Here is a 26,322-nt window from a genome sequence, read left to right as displayed (position 1 = left end):
TCAGGCACTCTGTCTATCAGATCTAGTTCTTTAAATCTATTTCTCACTTCTACTGTATACTCATAAGGGATTTGATCTAGGTGATACCTGAATGGACTAGTGGTTTTCCCTACTTTCTTCAATTTAAGTCTGAATTTGACAATAAGGAGTTCATGATCTGAGCCACAGTCTGCTCCCGGTCTTGTTTTTGCTGACTGTATAGAGCTTCTCCCCCTTTGGCTGCAAAGAATATAATCAATCTGATTTTGGTGTTGACCATCTGGTGATGTCCATGTGTAGAGTCTTCTCTTGTGTTGTTGGAAGAGGGTGTTTGCTATGACCAGTGCGTTCTCGTGGCAAAACTCTATTAGCCTTTGCCCTGCTTCATTCTGTACTCCAAGGCCAAATTTGCCTGTTATGCCAGGTGTTTCCTGACTTCCTACTTTTGCATTCCAGTCCCCTATAATGAAAAGGACATCTTTTTTGGGTGTTAGTTCTAGAATGTCTTGTAGGTCCTCATAGAGCCGTTCAACTTCAGTTTTTTCGGCATTACTGGTCGGGGCATAGACTTGGATTACTGTGATATTGAATGGTTTGCCTTGGAAACTAACAGAGATCATTCTATCGTTTTTGAGATTGCAAGGCAGAAGTGGTCACCATTTCAATGTCTTCCTATCTCTGGCTCTTCTGTCCACTGTCCTAATTTTTCCTGCCTGAATTCAATCTGTGATCTTGCCTTTGTTGCAGGAAAGGGAGCCCTTCCCTGGGCCAAGAACAGGTTCTTATCTAGCCCTCAGAAAAGAATTATCTGAGAGATACATAGGACAAAGTAAAAGATCTTATTGGGAAGGGGGCGCCTGGGAGGAGAGCACCAGGGTAAGGGGCTCCAGGAGAACTGCTCTGCCACGTGGCTGGCAGTCTTGGATTTTGTGGTGATGGGGTTAGTTTCCGGGTTGTCTCTGGCCAATCATCTTGCTTGGCCCATATTTGGCCTAACTCAGGGTCCTTCCTTGTGGCGTGAGCCTCTCTCAGCCAAGATGGACTCCAGCATGAAGGATTTGGGGAGGTTGGTAAGACATATTACGGGGTGGTGTCTCCTCTCCTTTTGGCCCCTCCTGAATTCTGCCAGTTAGTTTTCTGGGCCAGCACCAAGTTCCTTATTAGGAGGGACCTCCTGGTGTGAGATAGCTCATGCAAGTGGTTATCATTGTGCCTGGCCGAGGCCCGTGGTTTCTGTCAGTGGTTCCCTAGCAACTTGACTCTAGGTCTTAAAGCTACAGAATATTTGAGCTGGGGGAGATCTTAGAAATCATTTAGTCCATTCCCCTCCTCTTATGAGGAAAAAACTGGCAGTGTAGGAGACTCTCCATAGCTCTCCCAGTTTGGAGGCAGAACCAGAAGTAAGAACCCAGGTCAGATGCCCAGACCTCACTGCATCATGTAACACCAACTCTCCTCTGCAGGGGCTCAGACTCTAGCAGGCTCCCATAGCTCGACCTGCTGTGCCAGGGCAGAAGTGGCTTTCCAGGGGGGAAATGCAGCATGGGCTTTCACCTGAGGCCACGGTCTCAGTGTGACATCACAAAAATCTCCAATAATAATAATAATGAGATCCAAAGAATTACCTATATTCTTGCATTAGGTTTGCCTATAGGAAATCCTGTTTGGGTTAGATAAGTTTCTTGGAAGTAGAGATTCAGAGTGGTGGCATTTGTGGCAGCATGATTTAACCTAGGCAAAACGTTAGGTACTTTGAATGTTATGAACTTTTAATTAAGTTTCATTTATCACTGTTCTTAGAAAAGTAAGACTTCATTATTTCATGATACAAAATTTGTGACAATTCAGAAAGAGAGAATTTATTTTTATGTTATCCACTAAGGAGCTGCTAATCAACTGCAAGAGTTAACAAGATTACTAGGAGCATATTTAGGTAAATAAGAGAACAATATTTTCAACCACAAATGCTTTAACATCACCACGGGGACTTCCCCAGTGGCTCAGATGGTAAAGAATCTGCCTGCAACACAGGAGACAAGGATTCAGTCCCTGGGTCAGAAAGATCCCCTGGACAAGGGGATGGCTACCCACTCCAGTATTCTTGCCTGGAGAATTCCATGGACAGAGGAGTCTGGCGGGCTCCATGTGGTCACAAAGGGTCGGACATGACTGAACAACTAACAGTTTCACTTTCATTTAAAGTCAGACAACTGTAGATACCAACTAAAATTTTTTTAAAGCTACAGAAGCAGTTCCCCCAATATCCTACATGCAATGTATTAAACATTTCTTGTTAACTTAGCTGCAGTTACACTGTTCTCTCTAGAAGCATTTCACTGGGTGCCTACTATGTGTCAGGAACTATGTTAGGATTTACTAGTCAGCTCCCACCCTCAGGGAGTTTGCAGTCTGGTTGGACTGCTCTTGTTGTTTAGTCCATTAGTTATGTCCTATCTGTGCGACCCCATGGACTGTAGCCCACCAGGCTCCTCTGTCCATGGGTTTCTCCAGGCAAGAATACTGGAGTGCGTTGCCATTTCCAGGGGATCTTCCACACCCAGGGACTGAACCTGTGTCTCCAGCATTGGCAGGCAGATTCTTTACCATCTGAGTCACCAGGGAAGCCCTGAAGTGCTCTAGGTACTTGAAAATAATAAAACTGAATTCCTTAAAAAAAAAAAAAAGTTTCTGATTTCACTAACTACAGTAGGTTTCTCTATTTTCTTGTCATTTCTCTGTTTCTTATCTAAGTTATGAGGCTGTCTGGTTCCTACAGAACTTTAACATTTATTTATTCATCCAATATTTATTTCCTGAGCATGTAATATATTCTACGAGGAGCTATAGCAGTGAAGTAAACAAAACTCCGTGCGTTCCTAAAGTTTGCATTACTTGTTTTACCACAGGTAAGAGATCTGCTGTCCAGGATCAAGAAGCCGGGAGGGCTAAAAGTAAGGGAGGATCAACAGCTGGGCTTTTATGTGGATGGTCTGAAGTCAGTGCCTTGTGAGAACTATGCACAGATTGAAAGACTGATGGAACAAGGAGCAAAAATAAGGACCACAGCTTCGACCAACATGAATGCCAGCAGCAGCCGGTCTCACATGGTCATCACCATTCAGTTCAAGCAGGTGAGATTCAATTGGATGCCAGTGTCCCCACCTCTCATCAAGGGGGTCTGGGGACGTGTTCCCAGTAGCATTATGAGCTGGTGAGTATTATGGAGTCTTTTTAGATTTGATCTATGGATTAAGAGAGCTATTTCCAAACATAGACTATAGGGTCAGAAGCAGGAGAAAGTAAGACACTTGTCTTTTCCTGCCTCCCTCCCACCACATCCATGCCCCACTCTGGCCTAAGTGATCCCATTACCGATAGAGGGTCGCTAGTAAGGTCCCAGAAACGCCCGTAGAGCTAAAGGCTGTTTTCCCTCAAGTAAATTACATACTTTGAGAAACAGGTTTTGACCCCCAATTTGATGACATTGTGGAAATAGGAGAATGAGTCTGTGGTTTGTCACGGAGAATTCCTGTTAACAGTCCTTCTGTGCATCACCAATATAATGATGGTCAGCTTTCAGATCCATGAGCCTAGAGGACAACCAGATACTGAAGTGTCTTTCTGAAATTTGCAAGTCCAAGATAAAGTCTTTGAAACCACCTCATCCATGTAATGCTCCACTAGCTATAATCTTTGATAAGCTAAAGCACACTTTTCTCCTCCATTCTCCTTGGTTGGGAATGATGTAGGGAATGATAGATACAGTTATGGACAATTTGTTCAGAAATGATTATCATAAAGCCTGGGTAAGCATGAGAGTTAGCTACAATTTTACCACCTCCTTCTCCTAAGCCACAACACTAGTAATAGTGCTTGATATTTACTGAAGTAATAGATAAAATAGTAATAAATAAAATAGTACTAAATGAAGATTGTCCTGTTCTAACCAGGATTGGTAGAACACTAGACCATGTATGACTCCGTTTACCAGCTCTGAAATTGTGGGAAATAACTTCCCTTTCCTGAGTCACAGCTTCTTGTTCTGTAAAATGAGACAAATAGTTTTCCTCGAGGAATGTTGGGAAGTTTAAATAAGATATTACATTTAAAATTTTTTATTTATGTTATTTTTGGCTGGGCTGGATCTTCATTGCTATTCAGGCTTTTCTCTAGTTGCAGTGAGCAGGGTCTACTCTCTAGTTGTGGTGCACAGGCTTCTCATTGAGATGGTTTCTCTTGCTGTGGACCATGGGCTCTAGAGAACAAGCTCAATAGTTGAGGCACATGGGCTTAGTTGCCCCATGGCATGTGGGATCTTCCCACACCAGGGTTTAAACCCATGTCTCCTGCATTGGCAGGTAGACTCTTTAACATTGAGCCCCAGGGAAGCCCAAGATACTACATTTTAAAGAACTCTGTAAACTTCCCTGGTGACTCAGACGGTAAAGAATCCACCTACAATGCAGGAGATCTGGGTTCTATCCCTGGTCAGGAAGATCCCCCGGCAAAGGGAATGGCTATCCAACTCCAGTATTCTTGCCTGGAGAATCCCATGGACAGAGGAGCCTGGCAGACTACAGTTCATGGGGTCACAAAGAGTTGGACAGGACTGAGCAACTAAACACACAAGTAAACCTTTAATTATTATTCACTTGATTTTACAATGTAGGTAAGATGTTACGTTGATAGACTTTGTATGAATATAACATTCACTCTATATTCATAGACTTTGCATGTACTATATTTACAATGAATATAAAGTGTTACATTCATAGACTTTATATATGGTTTTCTGTGCTATTTTTTAACTTGGTATTTTAGAGGTAGGAGACAAAATTAACTGGATAAAAACGAGCATACTCTGTTTATTGGTGTCAGTAGCAATATTAGCACCTAATAGTGTATTCCAGGCATGATTAGAACCATTATATCTATTATACTTTATCCTCATAACATCCCAATAATATGCTATCAACCCGATTTTATAACTGAGAAAAGTTAAATCATAACTCAGAAAAGTTAAGTCATTTGCTCACAGTTACATGACAGCGAGAGAACCTGTAGCATTCTTTCCACTACGTGACTACACCTGCCTGAACAGTTACTTATTTTGCAGATTCACAGTATCTTTAAAATATTTACTGATTGGGAAGTGGTTAGGACTCTGCACTTCCACTGAAGAGGGCACGTGTTCGATCCCTGTCAGAGAACTAAAATCCCATGTGCCACCTGACATGGCTAGAAAAAAAAAACACTTAATGATTACAGAAACATTAGGGCAATAATTGGTATCTAATGCATAACTGGAAATAACGTTACAGAAGGGAAGGGGCAACTGAGATGTTTGGACCTAATAATGTTATTGTAAAATGTCATCGTAAAGAGGATGACATTTTAACATGCAAATTTTATTATATCTTTTTTGAGTGTGAAATACAATTAGAAAAATATTTCAGAATGTAAATGTAAAATAGATTGACTTCTTATGTAGCCTGCTACCCTTCTAACAGCATTACTTGTGGTGCTTTTCCTGCAGGTTTTCCTAGACAGAGACCTCACCAAACAGTCCAGTATTAATTTGGTAGATTTAGCTGGAAGTGAAAGGCAGAAATCTTCTGGATCGGAAGGAGACAGACTGCGGGAAGGATCACGAGTTAACTTAAGTTTAACCAGTTTAGGAAATGTCATCAGGTAAATAATCAGTGGACAGGTACTTATTTGTGCCATAAAAATGACCTCAAATATCAAAATTTGATTAATCATAATCCTTGGTTCATGACCAACTAGCATCATTGGTTTATTCCTGGTCCTCTCCTAGATTTTATTTTAAACTAATTAATTGCTTTTAGATGAAATAACAAACACTAATAAAACCACCACCAAATCCAAGAAACGGTTGGAGGTAATCACCATCTTGCTCCCCTTGGAGGTGACCATCATCTTGAATTTTATGTTTATCTCCCTCCCTCCCCACTTTCTTCCTTCTTTCTCCCCTTCCTTTCTTCCTTCTTTCTTTCTTTTCTTATTGTATCACATGTGAACATTATATTCAGTAGCACTGATTTTTGAATTTTATAAAAGGGTAAAGTATTATATTATTTTCTGGATCTTGCATTTTTAAAGTTATTTAGATATAAATTACATTATAGTAAAGTGCACAAATCTTAAATGTTCAGCTCAATGGATTTTTATATATGTATATATCTATGTAATTAATGGCTAGACTGAGATAGAGTACATTTCCAAAACCCAGAAAACCCCCTCATGCCTTCTCCTTGGTTTTTAATCCCAACAAAAGAAATTAACCTCTGTTATCAAAGATTTATTTTTGCATAGCTGTATTGATTTTCATATAAATGCAATCACTTATATCAGATCATTGTCTTTTATATCTGGCTTCATTCACTAAGGATTGTTTCTATGGGACTTATCCATGATGTTTTGCTTAGCAATTATTAGTTTTTTTCATTGTTATGGATTATTTCATTGTAGGAATATACCACTATTTATCCATTCTTCTATTGATGGGCATTTAGTTTGTTTCCAGGATTTAACTGTTATGAATAAAGTTGTTATGAACGTTCTTGAACATATAATTTGGGGAAAATAATTACTCATTTCTCTTAAGTATATACCCAGGAGTATAGTTTGTTTTTAGATTCAACATTATTAACAATATCCATCTATCTTATGTGTGGCTCTAGTTAATTTATTTTCTGTTCTTTTACTAAACATTGTGTCTATGAGACTCATCCATATTGTTACAGTAGCAGTTGTTACAGCATCCATGTTATTACTTCTTTTTCATTATTATGTAGTCATCCATTGTGGGAATATGCCACAATTTATTCCTTCATTCTCATGTTAATTGTTAATTTGGTTGTTTCCGGGTTTTGTTTTTTTTTTTTGCTTTTACAAATAGTGCTACTACTAACATTCTCATAAAGTCACTTAGTATCAATATACTAAAGGATTTTTTGATATAGACAAAGAACTGAAATTATTGTGCTTTATATATAAGAAGTGTGAATACCTAATTTTTCAAGATGGTGATAAATTGCTCTCCAAAGTTGTTGGTCCAGGTAACGCTCCCAGTGGCAATGTATAACATATCCCATTAATCCACATCTTTTCTAAGGCTTGATGTTGTCAGATTTCTTGACATTTATCAATTAGATGGGCATAAACATACTTTGGGCTTCAGGGATAGCTCAATTGGTAAAGAATCTGCCTGCAATGCAGGAGACCCCAGTTTGATTCCTGGGTTGTGAAAATCCCAGGACTTTGGAGAAGGGATAGACTACCCACTCCAGTATTCTTGGGCTTCCCTTGTGGCTCAGCTGGTAAAGAATCCGCTTGCAATGTGGGAGACCTGGGTTTGATCCCTGGGTTGAGAAGATACCCTGGAGAAGGAAAAGGCGTGGAGAATTCCTGGATGACAAAGAGTCAGAGACGACTGAGCGACTTTCACTTTCAAACATACCTTACTATGGTCTTGAGAGTCCTGGTTACTAGCAAGCTTGAGCAACATTTGATTTCTTTTTTAGCAATTTATTTTCTCTCAAAAATACCTGTTCTTATGTTTTCCCCTTTATTCTATTTATTTATCGCCTTTTTCATTGATCTGTAGATGTTTTAAACATTTTTATTACTCTTCTCTCAGGTATATGTAGTATAAGTATCTTCTCCCAGTTAGTAGATTGTGTTTTCACTTGTTAAAAGATGTCTATTGATGAGCAGAAGTTATGGTGTATGTTTTTCATTTTTTCATTTTCTGTGTCTTGTTTAAGAAAATTTGTACTTAAATCCTATCTATCTGGAGTTGATTTCTGTGTATAGTGTAAAGTAGGCATCCTTTTCATTACTTTTTCCTTACAGATTACCAATCTCTTTTTTTGTCTCATTTGTTGAATAGTCTGTCCTCTCCCCAGTGATCTTCTATGCTACCTCTGTCATATGTCAAATTCAACATTTTTTTTTTACTATTTCCTGGCTTTTTCATCTGTTCAGTTGGTCAAAGTCTAAAAATAATAAATACTTCAACCTATTCCTGCAGAATGGGCTTCTCTGGTGGTGCAGTGGTAAAGAATCCACCTGCCAATGCAGAAGATGCCAGAGACACAGGTTCCATCCCTGGTCAGGAAGATCCCCTGGAGAAGGAATGGCAATCTGCTCCAGTATTCTTGCCTGGAGAATAAAGCCAGTATAAAGCCTGGTGGGCTACAGTCCATGGGGTTGCAAAGAGTTGGACATGACTGAGCATCTAAGCACACACATCCTTGGATAATATGAAGATCTCCATCTTACATATGTCACTGTTGACATGTATTCTAATTCTATTCTTCTTTAACCCCCAAATATTATTATTACTGTTTCATACAGTTAATGTTCATTCACATTTATCTATTGTTTTAATTATTTTTATTCATTCCTTCTTAAACTTGGAGAGCTGCTATATAAAATCAATTTCTTTCTGATTGAAATATTCCCTAGATTTTCCCTTAATGACCATTTGCTGACAGAAAATTCAGTTTTTGTTTGGTTGAAATTTCTTATTTCCACTCATTTTTGAAAGGTAATTTTGCTGGGTATATAATTCTAGATAAGCAGTATTTTCTTTCAGGTTATTAATGATACCATTCTACTGTTTTCTGTTGTTGGCCTAATTACTGTTCCACTGAAGACAATCTTTTTCCCTAGCTGCTTTTAAGCTCTTCTTTTTTGGTGTTCTCCAATTTAATTCCGTTGCATTTTATTTATCCTGCTTGGAATTTTTTAGTCTCCATAGCTCTATGATAGTGATTTTCATCAACACTAGAAAATTCTCAGTCATTATCTTTCACATATTGCTTCTGCACATTTTTTTTCCTCCTTTCTCTCCTGGAACTTCAATTACCCTATTTGAATCTTCTTTTCCTGTCCTCCATGTCTCCTAACCTATCTTTCTGATTTTCCATCTCTATGTCTCCAGGCTGCAATCTAGATTTCTTCTGAACTGTCTAGTTCACTAATTCAATTATCACAGTGTCTACTGTTGAACTTATCCATAGGGTTTTAAACTTCAATTGCTGTATCTAATCCTTTCTAGATGATTATTTTGTTTCTTTTCTAAACCTGGTAGCTTAATTTTTTGGATTTCTTTTCTTTGTTTGTGATTATAATTTATCAGAGATGGGTTTTCCTCCCCCTTCCCCACTCTCTTCAATGCCAACATCACTTCCTCTGAAGTACCCTAAGCAATGTTTACTTCTCATTCACTCTTACTTGATTCTGTAGCCTATCAGGTCCTAACTCTACAGGATCTTCCTAAGGCAGTATGAGGGAAAGACCAGAAAGGACTTAAATCTGCTCCCCATACTTGTCTCCACATTGCTAGCCTACCACCCTCTCCCTCAGGTCAGAACCCTTCTCTGTACACACACACACAAAACCCTTCTCTGCAGGCTCTGGGTTTTCCTTCCGCGGTTTACTGTGTTAGTGCCCCAGATCTGGGCTTCTCTCTCTGTTATGGTTTCCCCGGGGTTGATCTTGGAGAGGGAGCCAGCTGCTCTTATCTTGCAATACTTCAATATCCTTGTGCAGAAGGTATCTCAACTACTGGATGTTCCTTAGTGTCATGTCTGGCATATGGGGTTGACAAGGATATTTGAGGGGTGTTTCTGACTCATCCACAAGGAGACAGATTTCTTCTTGATATATTTAAAATTTTTTATTGTTTTATATTTTCTTTTCATTTAGTGCTCTGGCTGATGCAGCCATGGGGAAGAAAGTCCTCCATGTTCCCTACAGAGACTCTGTACTGACCAAACTGCTCCAGTCAGCTCTGGGTGGGAACAGCAGAACTACTCTGGTAAAGTGACTTTCCTACCACATTTTAGACTGTTTAGACTCATGCAGCTGTCATGATTGCTGTTCTTAGTATTATTAAAGTAATTCTTGTCAAAAACTGACAAGATTCTCAGTTTCAGTGCACTTACTGTGGAGCCTCATTTCCTTCCTTCCTAAAGTGAAGACAACAATATCGCCTTGAAACTGTGGTTGCGGTGATTAAATGAAATATAATGAACAAGCTTTAAAAGTTGCAAAGCTGGACAAAGATAAATGATTATTCATCAGGCCCTTATGCTCTGAATCATGGCCTCCAGGTCCATAGATTAGGAGTTGCCACATGGGCAGTCACATTCCCTCCTGTTCACTCTCAGTGATCCTGCCCACCTCCAGCTCATCAAAAAGTTTATTTTCTTATTTGAATTCTAGAACAGTTAAGCTGAAGTCAATACTAGATTTGAAACCATTTAAGTGGGTACTCAGTAATGATTTATTTATTAGTCTCTGCAGTGCCACCATTCAACTGTTATTTAAATTCCTGAGGAAATCCGTTGGGGACTCAGTGCCGAGGGTTGCGTAGTACAGAGGTTAGCAGCACCGTTGTTCAAGTCAGGGCAGGTTCAGGTCCCAGCTCTGCCAGTTATGGGTGACCTTGGCACATTATTCTTATCTAAGCCTCAGTTTTCTGAGTTGTAAAGTTTAAACAAACCACAAGTTCCAAGATATTTCATGAAGGTTAGCTGTGTAAAATCAACAATAGCTATGTGCTGTGTGTTTAGTTGCTCAGTCGTGTCTGACTCTCTTGACCCCATGCACTGTAGCCCACCAGGCTCCTCTGTCCATGGGCATTCTCCAGGCAAGAATACTGGAGTGGGTTGCCATGCCCTGCTCCAGGGGATCTTCCCAACCCAAGGATCAAACCCAGGTCTCGCGCATTGCAGAGGGATTCTTTACCATCTGAGCCAACAGGGAAGCCCAAGAATACTAGAGTGGGTAGGCTATCCCTTCTCCAGGGGATCTTCCTGACCCAGGAATCAAACCGGGATCTCCTGCATTGCAGGTGGATTCTTTACCAGCTGAGCTACCAGGGAAGACCAACAATATATATCCTGTATAAAAAACAAAATCTGAAAAGGATATTTGTTTACAGATAGCAGCGATAAGTCCAGCTGACATCTGCTATGAAGAAACTTTATCAACACTAAGATATGCTGAAAGGTACGATTATGACTACTTATTATCTATAGTGGTTCTAAGTTCTAAATCTGGCAAATTCTTCTAGTACCCTTAAACTTGATGAGCTGGTGTCTTGGGAAAGGGTCCAGAAAAAGGAAGAACAAAATGATTCGTGAGAGAAGAGGGAGAGAAAAGAAAATAAATAAGAGGAGACAAAAATGGGTCTCAGGGCCCTCCTAGCCTGTCATTCTGTCACTGCAGTCCTGGATAGGGGAGGAGCCACAGGCTCAAATTCATGGGAGGATGCATTGATCCCACCCCTGATGTATTCAGTTCTCTGTCTCCCTGCATTTTTCTGTCAAATAGCATGGCCATTCACAGATTCTCCTTTTGTCCTATGGGTCACAGGTGGAGAATAGTGGCAGGCAGGGAATTTTTGTGCTAATGATAAAGATGAGCATATAAGAGGCTCCCAAATTTGGAAACCAGCCCTGGGCCCTGCCCCTTTCCCTCTGTTGTTTCTCATATCTCCAGGCCCCACACAGCAGGTCAGAGGTGGCTCCTCCCAGGGAAGGCCTGTCCACACACGTTTCTGCCTTCCCACTTGGCCCAGGAAGCAAGCCCACTCCTGACAGGTTAGTCCTGGCAGGAGGCTGTGGCCGAACCGAGTTTTTGCTTTTCAAGGCAAGCAGAAGCCTGCTTCCCCTGATCCTTTTGGGAAAGTGAGGGTCTGGGGAGAGGGAGGCTCTAACCAAGGGTAGAAACCCCATGGCATCACCACCCCTCCATCCCATTCAGCATGGCCAACGTGGAGAGTCCCCCTCTGCAGCTTGCCCGTCAGCTTCATTCAGGAGCTTGGAATTCTCAGCCAGTGTTCCAGGCAACTGGAGCTGGCATGTGAAATGAACCTGGTTCCTATTCTAATACGTCGCTTGTCAGGCCTACGGGCCAGTGTGTCAGACAGAATCTGGCCCTACTCCTTCCGAGACCTGAACATCCCTGCCCCTTGGTGAGCTCACACGCTGAAGGAGGTGATACCTCCCTCTCTGGGCTGAGTGAAGACTATGTGAGACCGTTCATGAACCGTTCCTGGCTAAGTTCTGCCTGGCATGGGGCTGAAGCTCAAAATGACAGTTGTTATGATGTCTCCAAGTAGTCCTCTCGGTTTTTCCCTGGCCTCTTCTCTAGGGAAAGGCCCTTATGTCTAGGGACAAACACTTGCATTCTCATTCTTCACTGCCAGGCCTCAGTATCATTTTTCTCCATTTGTTTTTCCCTGTTTTCTTCCAGCATCTGTGCTACAAACTCAGAACTTACGGTTGAATTTTGCCTTTAGTGTATTATGTGCTGTGCTTAGTCGCTCAGTGATGTCTGACTCTGCGAACCCATGGACTGTAGGCCACCAGGCTCCTCTGTCCATGGGACTCTCCACACAAGAATTCTGGAGTGGGTTGCTATGCCCGCCTCAGGGGATCTTCCCAACCCAGGGACTTCCACGCTGCAGGCAGATTCTTTACAGTCTGAGCCGCCAGGGAAGCCCTCAGTAATATGTAGAATATTCATTTTCTCTCCACTTGTCAGATCTAAACTGTTGCTAGCACTTTTTATGTCAGAGACTGTATGGTGCCGAGGAAGGAGAAAATGATCCCCAGGGGTCCTGGGCTCCAGGCCTGGATCTGTCATGGACCCTGTGACTGGGGGCAAGCCTTGCAAACCCTATTCCTCAGGGAAAGGAGTAAGGCTGCCAGATGTAGCAAATGAAAATATAGGATGTGCAGTTACATTTGAATTTCAGGTAAAGAACAAGTCGTGTTTTAGCATAACTATGTCCCATGCAGCACTAACCAGGAGTGAACTAGGACAGCGGTCCCCAACCTTTTGGCACCAGGGACTAGTTTTGTGCAAGACAATTTTTCCAGGGACTGGGGGTCAGGGGAGGTGGGGGTGGGGAGTAGGGGTGGTTTGGGGATGATTCAAGCACATTACATTTATTGTGCACTTTATTTCTGTTGTTATTATATCAGCTCCACCTCAGATCATCAGGCCTTATCCTGGAGGTTGGAGACCCTGAACTAGGCAAAGTCCAAGCCCACTCCTGGCCTGGCACACTTGGCAGAGCAGTCGCTGGCAGCCTCCAGGGTTTGTGTTGTTACAGAAACAGTAGAGATTGAAGAGATTGTTTTCATTAACCAAGTCAGCCCAACTGGGGGAGTGTGTTTGAGGCCCAGAACACATTGAGGGTGGACTCCAGGCTTGGGCTGAGTGGCTCATGATTGAGCCCTGGATGTCACTGAGTCCCTTCTGGTCTTAGTGGTTTACTGGACACTTACACAGTAGAATCTCAAGTACTAGGAAGTGAAAGGCTCCCATTTTGACCATTTGAGACCAGTTTCCTGCCAGTGCTCTGGTAGTACTGCTCCAGCTGCAAAAGACCCAGGGCCTGAGTGTGTGTCCACCTTTGCACAGGGCTAAGAAGATCCGGAACAAAGCTGTTGTCAACACCTCCACCCTGATGAGGGAGTCCAGGGCAGAGAACGACAGACTGCTGCTTGGGTGTGGAAACTGCAGAATGGCAGGTAAACTGAGTCAGGAGTCAGCGCAGGTCCAAGGCAGCAGTCAGGAGGCCAGATGCAGGAGGGAGGAAAAGAAGGGACATGGCCAAGCCCGGTTGCAGGGTCGGGGCTGTGGGGAGATAGGGGGGTGGGGGTGTTGCGCTGGAAGGGCAGGGGCCGGGAGCCCTTGCATTTAGTCTGAGGGAGCCCTAGGGCAGGCCAGGACATCCCTGGACCTTTGTCCAGGACATTTTGGCCTGAATGTAATTCTCATGCGATTGTAAGAAATACTGGCCCTGGCCTTTTGAAATGGTCATTTTAGTCTCATTTTTTAATTGCCATTTTTATTTTGAGGCTGTTCTTTCCCCCGGGACTACTTTCTCCTTAACCAGATTTGGACAGTGGCCATATGGCATTTGTTCTGCTGATGGCCTCCTGTAGTTAAGTGATGTTTTGGGGCCCAAGAAGCGCTAGCCCCCCAACCTCTTTTAAGACTCTGCTCAGCCCTGTGCATCTTAGAGTCACCTGGTGACCGGGCACCACTTGGACCAATTATCCATACCCAGGGCAGCAGCTCCCCTTAGGGTGGCTCCACGGAGCAGTTATTGAGAAACATTGCTTTGAGTTAAGGCCTTAGTTTTCCGTGTGGCAGCTTGAATTGTGTGTAATTTTATGTGCATTAACAATTTAGAATAGGATTTGTGAGAAGGGCAAAATATAAAACTGTTGAAGTAGAATTGGTAAAGGCATTTAGCATCAAAAGAGCCAGATCGGAAGGTCAGGAAGCCCTGTGCTCAATGCTCTTAGCGGAGCGTGATGCATTGTCCTGCCCTTGGTACCTGTTCCCCCTCCCCAAGTTGGGCTCCCTCAAGCCACATGGGCTCTCTCTCTGGTGATAGCGGCTCTCCCGATCCCCTAACACACACAACTTCACGAATGTTCCCCTTGTGGGCGGGTTGTTGCCACCTGGCGTATCTCTGGGTTCCCGTGTCCTTACTCATTAAGGCTTCAGCCTCAACAGGGAACTTCCTAGATTAGAGTCTGTGCCCATGTCTGGTCCAGGGTGACACTGATGGGTCACAAATCTCTGCACCTGGACAAGCCAGATGTTGACCTAAACGTTGCATCTGATTCCCATTGTTCATAAGCAGAGACACAGAACTCATGAAAAACAAGGGAAGATAAATCTTTGATTCTTCCTAAATCCCCTGACTTGACAGGAATTCCCTGACCGTCTCGCATGCCCACACAATTGAAAAACATAATGTTGAGCTTCCTGTTCTTCCGATAAAGGACCTCTTTACTCTAGTTTCCTATGAATTAAGAGGTGAACCTAGTCTTATTTTAGTTTTTTAAAAAGATTTTTTATTGAAGTATAATTTATAATGTTGTGTTAGTTCCAAGTGTATAGCAAAGGGATTCAGTTGTATATAGATAGATAGATAAGTATATACATATAAATATATATAATTATTTTTCAGATTCCTTTCCATTATATAGAATTCTTTTTCAGATTCTTTTCCATTATAGGTTATTATAAGATATGAGTATAGTTCCTTGTGTTATATAATGTGTCCTTGTTGCTTATCTATTTTATATATAGTAATGTGTATCTGTTAATCCCAAACTCCTAGTTTACCTCCCACCTCCACCCCCAGCTATCCCTTTTGATGATTATAAGGTTTTTTTTTAATTTTTATTAATTTTTAAATTTATTTTAATTGGAGGCTAATTACTTTACAATATTGTGGTGGTTTTTGCCATACATTCACATGAATCACCCATGGGTATACATGTGTTCCCCATCCTGAACCCCCCTCCCACCTCCCTTCCCATCCCATCCCTCAGGGTCATCCCAGTGCACCAGCCCTGAGCACCCTGTCTCGTGAATCGAACCTGGACTGGCAATCTGTTTCACATATAATAATATACATGTTTCATAGCATTTCTCTCAAATCATCCACTCTTACCTTCTCCCACAGAGTCCAAAATCTGTTCTTTACATCTGTGTCTCTTTTGCTGTCTCGTATATAGGGTCATTGTTACCATCTTTCTAAATTTTGTATATATGCGTTAATATACTGGATTGGTGTTTTTCTTTCGGACTTACTTCATTCTGTATAATAGGCTCCAGTTTCATCCACCTCATTAGAACTGATTCAAATGCATTCTTTTTTATAGCTAAGTAATATTCCATTGTGTATATGTACCACATCTTTCTCATCCATTCATCTGCCAATGGGCATCTAGGTTGCTTCCATGTCCTGGCTATTGTAAACAGTGCTGCGATGAACATTGGGGTACACATGTCTCTTTCAATTCTGGTTTTCTCAGGGTGTATGCCCAGCAGTGTGATTGCTGGGTCGTATGGCAGTTCTATTTACAGTTTTTTAAGAAATCTCCACACTGTTCTCCATAGTGGCTGTACTAGTTTGCATTCCCACCAACAGTGTAAGAGGGCTCCTTTTTCTCTACATCCTCTCCAGCATTTATTGTTTATAGGCTTTTTGATAGCAGCCATTCTGACTGGCATGTGATGGTACCTCATTGTGGTTTTGATTTGCATTTCTCTGATAATAAGTGATGTTGAGCATCTTTTCATGTGTTTGTTAGCCATCTGTGTGTCTTCTTTGGAGAAATGTCTGTTTAGTTCTTTGGCCCATTTTTTGATTGGGTCACTTATTTTTCTGGAATTGAGCTTCAGGAGTTGCTTGTATATTTTTAAGATTAATTCTTTGTCAGTTGCTTCGTTTGCTATTATTTTCTCCCATTCTGAAGGCTGTCTTTTCACCTTGCTTATAGTTTCCTTTGTTGTGCAAAAGCTTTTAAGTTTAATTAGGTCCCATTTGTTTATTTTTGCTTTTAGTTCCATTACTCTGGGAGGTGGGTCATAAAGGATCCTGCTATGATTTACGTCAGAGAGTGTTTTGCCTATGTTTTCCTCTAGTTTTATAGTTTCTGGTCTTACATTTAGATCTTTAATCCATTTTGAGTTTATTTTTGTGTATTAGAAAGTGTTCTAGTTTCATTCTTTTACAAGTGGTTGACCAGCTTTCCCAGCACCACTTGTTAAAGAGATCGTCTTTTCTCCATTATATATTCTTGCCTCCTTTGTCAAAGATAAGGTGTCCATAGATGCGTAGATTTATCTCTGGGCTTTCTATTTTGTTCCATTGATCTGTATTTCTGTCTTTGTGCCAGTACCATACTGTCTTGATGACTGTAGCTTTGTAGTATAGCCTAAGGTCAGGAAGGTTGATTACTCCAGTTCCATTCTTCTTTCTCAAGATTGCTTTGGCTATTTAAGGTTTTTTGTAATTCCACACAAATTGTGAAATTATTTGTTCTAGTTCTCTGAAAAATACCATTGGTAGCTTGAATCTATAGATTGCTTTGGGTAGTATACTCATTTTCACTATATTGATTCTTCTGATCCATGAACATGATGTACTTCTCCATCTATTTGTGTCATCTTTGATTTCTTTCATCAGTGTTTCATAGTTTTCTATATATAGGTCTTTTGTTTCTTTAGGTAACTTTATTCCTAAGTATTTTATTCTTTTCGTTGCAATGGTGAATGGAATTTTTTCCTTAATTTCTCTTTCTGTTTTCTCATTGTTAGTGTATAGGAATGCAAGGGATTTCTGTGTGTTAATTTTATATCCTGCAACATTACTATATTCATTGATTAGCTCTCATAATTTTCTGGTGGAGTCTTTAGGGTTTTCTATGTAGAGGATCATGTCATCTGCAAACAGTGAGAGTTTTACTTCTTCTTTTCCAATCTGGATTCCTTTTATTTCTTTTTCTTCTCTGATTGCCGTGGCTAAAACTTCCAAAATTATGTTGAATAGTAGTGGTGAGAGGGGGCATCCTTGTCTTGTTCCTGACTTTAGGGGAAATGTTTTCAGTTTTTCACCATTGAGGGTAATGTTTGCTGTGGGTTTATCATATATGGCTTTTATAATGTTGAGGTATGTTCCTTCTATTCCTGCTTTCTGGAGGGTTTTTATCATAAATGGATGTTGAATTTTGTCAAAGGCTTTCTCTGCATCTATTGAGATAATCATATGGTTTTTATCTTTCAATTTGTTAATGTGGTGTATCACATTGATTGATTTGTGAATACTGAAGAATCCTGCATCCCTGGGATAAAGCCCACTTGGTCATGATGGATGATCTTTTTAATATGTTGTTGGATTCTGTTTGCTAGAATTTTGTTAAGGATTTTTGCATCTATGTTCATCAGTGATATTGGCCCATAGTTTTTTTTACTGTGGCATCTTTGTCTGGTTTGGTATTAGGGTGATGGTGGCCTCATAGAATGAGTTTGGGAGTTTACCTTCCTCTGCAATTTTCTGGAAGAATGACTATAAGTTTGTTTTCTAATTCTGTGAGTCTGTTTCTGTTTTGTAAATAAGTTCATTTGTATCATTTTTTTAATGATTCCACATATAAGTGATACTATATGATATTAATATTTGTCTTTGTCTGACTTACTTCACTTAGTATGATATCTCTAGGTCCATGCATGTTGCTGCAAATGTTATTTTTTTATGGCTGAGTAATATTCCCTTATATATATGTACCACATCTTCTTTATCCATTCCTCTTTTGATGGAAATTTAGATTGCTTCCATGTCATGACTATTGTGTCTAGTGCTGCTATGAAGATCCTAGTCTTTACAGTACTTTCCAGGCTCAGTTAGTGCAGTTCCATTTATTTCCCACTCCTGCTGAGAGTCCCTTGTTTTGACTCAGAACAGAATGGCAACATTCTGTGCCTCACCTTTGACACTGCAAACCTTAAATCTGGCCTTCAGTTGCTTAAAATACCTCCCTCCTTCCAGAGCTGCCAGCCTGTTTACTTGGGCCTCCCACAGACCAGATGAGCTGGGCGAACCAGCTGGAGCAGGCCCGGCGGGAATGGCAGCAGTACTATGTGGCTATCGCCCAGGTGAGCTCACCACCTCCACCTGCTGAGGCTGACTACCTGGGGGGGATGGGGCAGCCTCGCACCTTAACCAGACCCTCGCTGATGCCTGGGCTGTTACAGGTGGATAATCGGGTAATCGGGTAATAGACCTATTATGTGTAATGTGTGATTGTGACAAGTGATACGTGACATAGGACTTTAAATTATTGGCAGAGTTGGGGATAGAATGGCAGGGCATGAAAAGGAGGGAAGCAGAGAGGCCTTGGTGCATCTGATGCATGAGGCTGAGGATAGAATTCAAAGCTGTTGAAAATTAGAATTTGGGGAGAATTTGAGGGATGTGATTGTCTTCTGGGGGCTGTGTTGTGATCCTGAATCATTGATCTGGCATTCACTGCCAACTCTGGATCATAAATGGGCTGTGATGTGAACTTTGTTCCTGGGCCAGGGAGATGCCTTCTCTGCCTCCTGTCAACACTAGGCCTCCCATAACTTACTCCCCAAAGCTATGGGGCTCTGGACAAGCTCCAGAGTCATGGGCCAGCCCTGGTGGACTTTAGCAGTGGTGGGAGGGATCCAGTCCAGATTCCAGAAGGTTCCTGGAGCCAGAATAGATGGGAGCCTCAAGTGGTGGGAGTGGAGTGGGGTGGAGGTCTGTGGCTGCAGGGGGTCAGGATGAGTTAGGGTCCAAGGACTCTAGAGGTGGGGGCATAATGTGCTGCACATGGCAGCGAGAAATGCCAAGAAAATAACCTCTCGTGTAACCTGGGTTTGTGCCTCTTGGCTGCAAGAGTCAAGAGGAATTCAGAGTGAAGAACGTCTGGATCTTGTGTGGATAGTTACAACCAGAAGGACTTTCATCCTCTTTATCAGAACTTCCGGATTCAAAGCTTTCCTTGTGCCCATATAGTTTATTCCAGTTCCGTTTGACTGTCGATCCTCTATAACCACAATACCAATCACTACCTGTATTAAAGAATGACATGCATTTCCATAACCAAGAGAGGGTGATGCAACAGGCTCCATTTTGCCCTCAGCACCTTTTGGGTGAGGAGGTCTCTGGAGGACTGGGAGCAGTGGATGGGAAGGAACTTTGCCCTCTGTGCTGTGCTTCCCCGCCTGGTGAGGATACCCTCTTTGTTTCTCCTCCAGGAGCAGCAGATGATAAAAACCTTCCCCCACCTTCTCAATGTCAATGAAGACCCACAGCTCACAGGGGTTCTCAAGCACTTCATTCAGGCTGGTACTTACCCCTCTCAACTCGCACCGTGGGAAGGCAGAGGGAAGAGGGTCGAGAGGCACTTGCCTGCTGGCTTTGGTCCGTAAGGTCTCTGGCCGAACTGTCTGGGCCTGGACCTTCTAATTTGCGGAGTGATGTTAACTGACCTGGCACTTCCTCAGCAATTGATTCTGGTTCTGTTCATGCCTCTTGCCCCGGGCATATTTCTTTTTCTTTCTGAATTTTTTTTATGGTAAAATACACATTACAGAAAACTCACCATGTTAACCATTTTTAAGTGTACAGTTCAGTGGCATTAAGTGCCTTCGCATTGTTGTGCAACCATTTTGTGTGTGTGTGTGTGTGTGTGTGCACGCATGTGTGCACGCACTTAGTTGCTCAGTCGTGCCCGACATTTTGTGACCCCATGGACTGTAGCCCACTAGCTTCCTCTGTCCATGGGATTAGCCAGGCAAGAATACTGGAGTGGGTTGCCATTTCCTTCTCCAGGGGATCTTTCCGATCCAGGGATCAAACCCACGTGTCCTGCATCTCCTGCATTGGCAAGCAGATTTTTTACCACTGAGCCACCTAGGAAGTCTTGGGCAACCATTACCAGCACTCATCTCCAGATTTTTTGTCCTCCCAAACTGAAACTCTGTCCCCATTATGCAATAACTCCGTTAGCCCCTTACCCAGTCCTTGGCAACCATCATTTTACTTCCTGTCTCTATGAATTTAACCATTCCAAGTACTTTAATAAGTACCTTTTGTGTCTGGCTTACTTCACTTAGCATAATGTCTTCCAGGTTCATCCATATTGAAGCATGTATCAGGATTTTCTCCCTTTTTAAGACTGGACAATACACCATTTTATGTGTTTACCACATTTATTTATCCATTCATCCACTGGAACATGGCACCAGTATTTGGTTGCATCTGGCTTCTGCACTTTAGCCTTATGCACACTCAGGACAGGAGAAGCTCTTGCAGGACAGTAGTTGGGGCTGGAGATCAAGACTGACATATACTCACTGCTATATATAAAATAGATTATTAATAAGGACCTATTGTATAGCACAGGGAACTCTACTCAATACTCTGTAATGACCTACATGGGAAAAGAACCTAAAAAAGAGTAGATATATGTATATGTATAACTGATTCACTTTGCTGCACAGAAGAAACTAACACAATATTGTAAATCAACTATGCTCCAATAAAAAATTAAAATTTATTTAAAGTAACAATAATAAATCCGTTAAATGTTAACATAAATGACACATTCTTAAATAAAAAATATTTTCCTAAGCAAACAAACAGAAAGTTAGGAATATCACAAAAAAGGCAGAAATTAAAACAATTATTCCCCAGACAAGGTGATGTCCATGTACCATCATGATTGAAAATCACAGTGAGAAAATCCCTTCAAGTGATCCAATTGGAGAGGAAATGGCACTTCTCAAACATCAGAAATGTTACTAAGATCAAATCCTGAAAAAATTTGAAAAAAAAAGTTATTTTAATTCTTTTCAGGTTCGTGTGATGCTGGTCAGGCAGCTTCAAATGCCATTACTCTTCAAGGTTTGGGGTAAGTTGACAGACTCAGCACTTTTGTCCAGCATCACAGAATTGAGACCACTGCATCCAGAGGACACTCTGAAATTCATCTAGTCATTGTCAGGGCAGGCCACAAACCCTGCCAGACAGCCAAGGATGAGAACTGACCAGACATATCTTGGGACCCACTCTAATACTTATTACGGAAGATCACGTAGGGGGGCTTTCTTCTCTCACCAAAATCCCTCCTGCTGGGCTCAGTTTGTTTTCTTGGATCTGGTCTTGGGAGAAAGGGACTTATTCTCACAAATGGACCTGAGTAGATGGGGTCAGGAAATAAAGAGGTTAAGAGGAGAGGCCCAGTATGGTGGCACGGGCCTTTCATGGTCTCATCACCAAAAGCAAAGGCATCTCTGTGCTTGGAGCCCTTGCCAGCCGGACTAACACAAAGCCCAAACTTGGAGCTGATCCCTCCCCGAGGGACCCAAGGCAGGTGTGTAAACTCAGAGTGGGGGGCCACACTTCTGTGGCCTCTCTCCTGGGGAGGCTGCTGCTCCAGGGTTCCTCCCCCGATTCCAGCCCCACTGTGTCATGACTGCCCACAGATTTCCAGCCAATAGACTCGGGGCATTACTCACCAGTCCCCTGTGACAAACCCCAGCCCTCCATAGCCCACCCCAGCCCTTGTGTGTGGGTGTGTGTGTGAGTTGGCAGCAGAGGGTGGGTGGGTGGTGGGAGGGACTGGCAGGGAGGGGCCTGTTGGCACTAACTCACCCTGACACTAACTCACCCTGACCGATGGCTTCTAGCCCCTTTCCCCCAGTTCTTCCTGGGATCCCCTCATCCCTCTTTCCAGACCACTTCCTCTGGCGACCCTGGTCCAAAAACCCACAGGTCTGGAACTGGCTGAACTGCAGCTGAGCTGAGGTTAAAACCTTGCTCCTGAGGACCCTGCTGCTGCTGCCACTAAGTCGCTTCAGTCGTGTCCGACTCTGTGCGACCCCATAGATGGCAGCCCACCAGGCTCCACTGTCCCTGGGATTCTCCAGGCAAGAATACTGGAGTGGGTTGCCATTTCCTTCTCCAGTGCATGAAAGGGAAAAGTGAAAGTGAAGTCGCTCAGTCGTATCCGACTCTTAGCGACCCCATGGACTGTAGCCTACCAGGCTCCTCCGTCCATGGGATTTTCCAGACAAGTGCTGGAGTGGGATGCCATTGCCTTCTCCGAGGACCCTGAGCCTCAGGCAAACAAGGGCTATGGATGCTTGAGTGTGCCTCAGCTTCTCAAACATTCACGACAAGTGAGGAGCCCAGGGACAGTCTAGAACAGTTAGGGCACACAGATGACATCTGTTGGGAGCCAATCTGATGCCTCTGATACTGGCCCCAAATCTTATAACATCCCAAGTCTGTATTTGTACAGATAAAGACCAAGAAACAGACCTAAACTTCTGGGCGATACATAGGCTTGTTATTAAATCTCCTTCCCAAGAGTCTCCTCTGAAACACCTTTCTTTCCATTTCCCTCCGCTCTGTCCTACCGACTTGTGAGTCCCTGGGGGCTCCAGCTTGACTCTGTGTCTCCTGGCCCCTGGAAGGTGGGAGGGGCTGGGAGTGGGGGTTGGTTCTACTAATAAACAATCGCTTTGTTTTCTTCCCTCTTGCTTAAGGCAGGGTCCCTCGCACCCACCTCTCCACCTCCACCCACTGAGCACACAGGAGCCCCATCAGACTTCCCCAGCAGCTGTAGGCCTTACCTAATTGTGCAAATGAGAAAGAACTACCTAGGCTGTTCACTAAAATCGTGATTTATTTGGTGATTTAGACACATTCTTGTCCTTTTAGAATTTCAGATAAACATGCTTGCTTCACGAATTCGGGTGGTAAAGTGACGGTGACTCCATACGGCAAATGCAAGGTCATCGTTAATGGGGTGCCCATGACGACTAAGACGAAGTTGCGGCATTTGGTAAACTCCCCTGCGGAGCCACAGGATTTCCTAAGTCCAACCAGGAGAGCTGGAGTGCGGCCGGCAGGGCTGGGCGCTAAGTCCCTCCTGTCCCTCTGCTTCCGTGTCCCGGTGATGATGAGGTCACAGCTGTGGAGTTGGGAGACCTGATATTAACTCACTGAGTGTCTGGGGGAAGTCATTTCACCTCCCTGGACCTTGCTAACAAAACAGAGAGGGGTGAAGTAGGTGCTCACCCAGATCCTTCCAGCTCTAACGCTGTATGATATTTTAGATTTTAACAACCTGCCATGGAGGGACTTCCCTGATGGTACAGTGGCTAAGCTCCCAATGCAGGGGGCCCGGGTTCGATCCCTGGTCAGGGAACTAAATCCCACATGCTGCGACTAAGACCTGGCACAGCCAAATAAATGGATAAATTTTTTTTTCTTTTTTTTTTTTTTAATAAATTTATTTATTTTAGTTGGGGGCTAATTACTTTACAATATTGTAATAGTTTTTGCCATACATTGACATGAATATTAAGAAGAAAAAAACCTACCCTGGAGAGGACCTGCCAGTACCTTGCCAACATTGGGCTCTCCACATCTCCCTATCACCCTGCCAGCAGCACAGGGGCTCCAGACCCCTCTCCTGTCCCTTCTCCACGCTGAAGCCACAGAAAGCCTTCTATTTTATTTATTTTTTTAATTTGAGGATAATTGCTTTACAGTGTTGTGGTGGTCTCTGCTGTACATCAAATCAGTCATAATTATATATATAAAACCCCTCCTTCTTGAGCCTCCCCCGCCCATTCCACCCCTCTACACAGAGATCCACTTAGACTAGCACACTGGAGCAAGCCACTCCTTTCTTGGAAATCCTTCAGTGACCCCCTCCTTTTATGACACCAGAGCAAGCGGGCGCATCACCTGCCTCTCTGGCCTCACTGCTCTGCCTGGGCCTCCCTTGATCACATGCCCCTTTGATGCTCAGACCTCCAGGCTCTGGTTGACGGTACTCTTCTCGGCCTCACCAAAACTTAGCACTCTTGAAGCGTCACCTTAAATAGTGCGCCTTCCCAGAGGTCCTCTGTAATCCCCAGTGTGAATTAGCCCGGTACACTCTGTGGAAGCCCTGTCCTTTACCTCCCCATCTCGCACAGACTGTGATTACATCATTAGTTTATCAAGTCCTGGAGGGAAGGGATGGGTCTGTCTAGTCCCCACTGACTCCCCCAGTGGCTGACAGAGAGTGCGGAATAAAGGATCAGTCAACGAAAGCACAAAAAAGCAAGAGGCCCCTCTTCCCTCCTCATTTGCAGGTCTCTTCTCTGCTTGGGGATTCACGAGGTCTCGTAATGCTCACAGAGGAGCAGGCTGACCTTACCCACTCTGACCTCCTCTCTCTGAGCACACTGTCTCCTTCCTAGGACCGGATTATTTTGGGATCCAACAGCGCCTACCTCTACATCGGGTTTCCTTCTGAGCGAGGCAGTGAGGACTTAAGCAGATTTGATTATGACTTTTTCCAGCTGGAGAGAGCAGCTGCTGAGGGAGTGAGCGCTGACAAGCTCGGTGAGCAGCCCAGGCCAGGCTTCTGGCATTTTCCATTGGGTAAATGTGAAAGCAGTGCTTTCACTTGTGTGCAATCCTGCTTCCCTTAAGAAAATAATCTTTGTATCAAAATACAATGTTTAGAAAATTAAGGTATGATTTTCATACAGAGTAAACACATGTGGAAGATTTATTTAATTCATAAAATTAATTATGAGGGTAAAGATGCTGATGTAAGTTCAATCCCTAGGTCGGAAAGATCCCCTGGAGGAAGGCATGGCAATACCTGGTGAATTGAAGGATACTCCAGTATTCTTGCCTGGAGAATCCCATAGACAGAGGAACCTGGTGGGCTACAGCCCATGGGGTCGCAAAGAGTCAGACATGACTGAGCATCCTTAAACACTTCATTGTGTTATTCCTAAGGAAAAGGACGTTCTCTTAATAACTACAGTACAATTCTCAATATCAGAAAATTAACATTGATACTATGATTTAATCTATGAATTTCATGCATATTTACCTAATTGTTAAAAAAAATCTCCCTTATAAAAAATTGGGGTACAGGGTCCAATCCAGGACCTCATTCAGTTATCACATCTCTTTTGTCTCCTTAAATCTGAAACAATTCACCAGGTCTGTTTTTGTCTTTCATGATCTCGACATTTTTGAAGAGTAAAGACCAGTCATTTTTTTAGGTTTTTAGGATGTTTCCTCATGATTGGATTGAGGTGATAGATTTTTGGCAGGAGCGCCAGCAAAGTGATGATGTATCCTCTGTGCCTCGCATCAGAAGGCCCCTGGTGTGTTTGTCCATTTTTGGTGGCATTAACTGTGATCACTTGGTTAAGGTGGTGTTTACCAGGTTTCTCCATTGTAAAATGAGTTATCCTGAGACAAGAGGTAAATGCCACCTCCCCCCTCCACACACACCCCAGGGTTAAGTGACTGGAGTTTCACTCCCTGTGGACCAAAACTCCAAGAGAGAATAGCAGGACAATTAAGAGAGCAGGCAGGACCCTGCCCAGACCACATTATTTCTCATTCTCACAGTGAGAAGACTTCCCTGACCACACATGCGCAGAAAGGCTCCTTAGAGGTTCAAAGGGGAATGCCTTTTGCCTTCAATCTTTCCCAGCACTATCCACACATACTGTACTCTTTTTCCTTCCTGATAAATACTTTACTCGCTTCCCTATTTTCTGTCTTTGTGGGAATTCTCTTCTGCAAAGCTGAAGGGCCCGGGGCCTGGTCACTGTCCACTGGTCTAGCGGTGAGGATTTGGTGCTCTCACCGCCAAAACCCCAAATCCTCACAACCCCTCTTCAGTCTCTGGTGGGGGAACTGAAGCCCCGCTTCAAGCCGCTGCAGGCTGAGGCCACTTGAGAGCAATCCTATCTTTTCAATTAATATTTTATGGGGAGAGACTTTGATATGTAGATATCCTATACCTTATTACAATTTCATCCACTAGTTTTATCATTCTTTGATCATTGGATGATTAGTATGGATTTTTGTCAAATGGTGAATTTCTAGCTTCACAATTTCCTCTACCTTTATTTGAAAAA

General features: G+C 42.9%; 1 protein-coding gene across 1 annotated transcript in view; it reads left to right on the top strand.

Moving 5' to 3' along the window:
• LOC145505125 (kinesin-like protein KIF28P) overlaps positions 1–26,322 on the top strand; it is a 69,300-nt gene that overhangs the window by 23,189 nt on the left and 19,789 nt on the right. The window contains exons 5-14 of the mRNA XM_081486895.1: positions 2,886–3,110; positions 5,516–5,670; positions 9,718–9,829; positions 10,958–11,025; positions 13,450–13,559; positions 18,386–18,492; positions 19,624–19,714; positions 21,227–21,281; positions 23,096–23,219; positions 24,631–24,775. Of these exons, the coding sequence (XP_081343021.1) occupies positions 2,886–3,110; positions 5,516–5,670; positions 9,718–9,829; positions 10,958–11,025; positions 13,450–13,559; positions 18,386–18,492; positions 19,624–19,714; positions 21,227–21,281; positions 23,096–23,219; positions 24,631–24,775 (1,192 nt within the window). The remainder of the gene's footprint in view (positions 1–2,885; positions 3,111–5,515; positions 5,671–9,717; positions 9,830–10,957; positions 11,026–13,449; positions 13,560–18,385; positions 18,493–19,623; positions 19,715–21,226; positions 21,282–23,095; positions 23,220–24,630; positions 24,776–26,322) is intronic.

This window comes from Giraffa tippelskirchi, chromosome 5 (assembly GCF_054371585.1).
Source record: "Giraffa tippelskirchi isolate mGirTip1 chromosome 5, T2T-mGirTip1v1.2.pri, whole genome shotgun sequence".
In the NCBI taxonomy this organism is placed as follows: domain Eukaryota; kingdom Metazoa; phylum Chordata; class Mammalia; order Artiodactyla; family Giraffidae; genus Giraffa; species Giraffa tippelskirchi.
The sequence above is the reverse complement of the archived record's forward strand: the minus strand, read 5'-3'. Positions and strand labels throughout refer to the sequence as shown.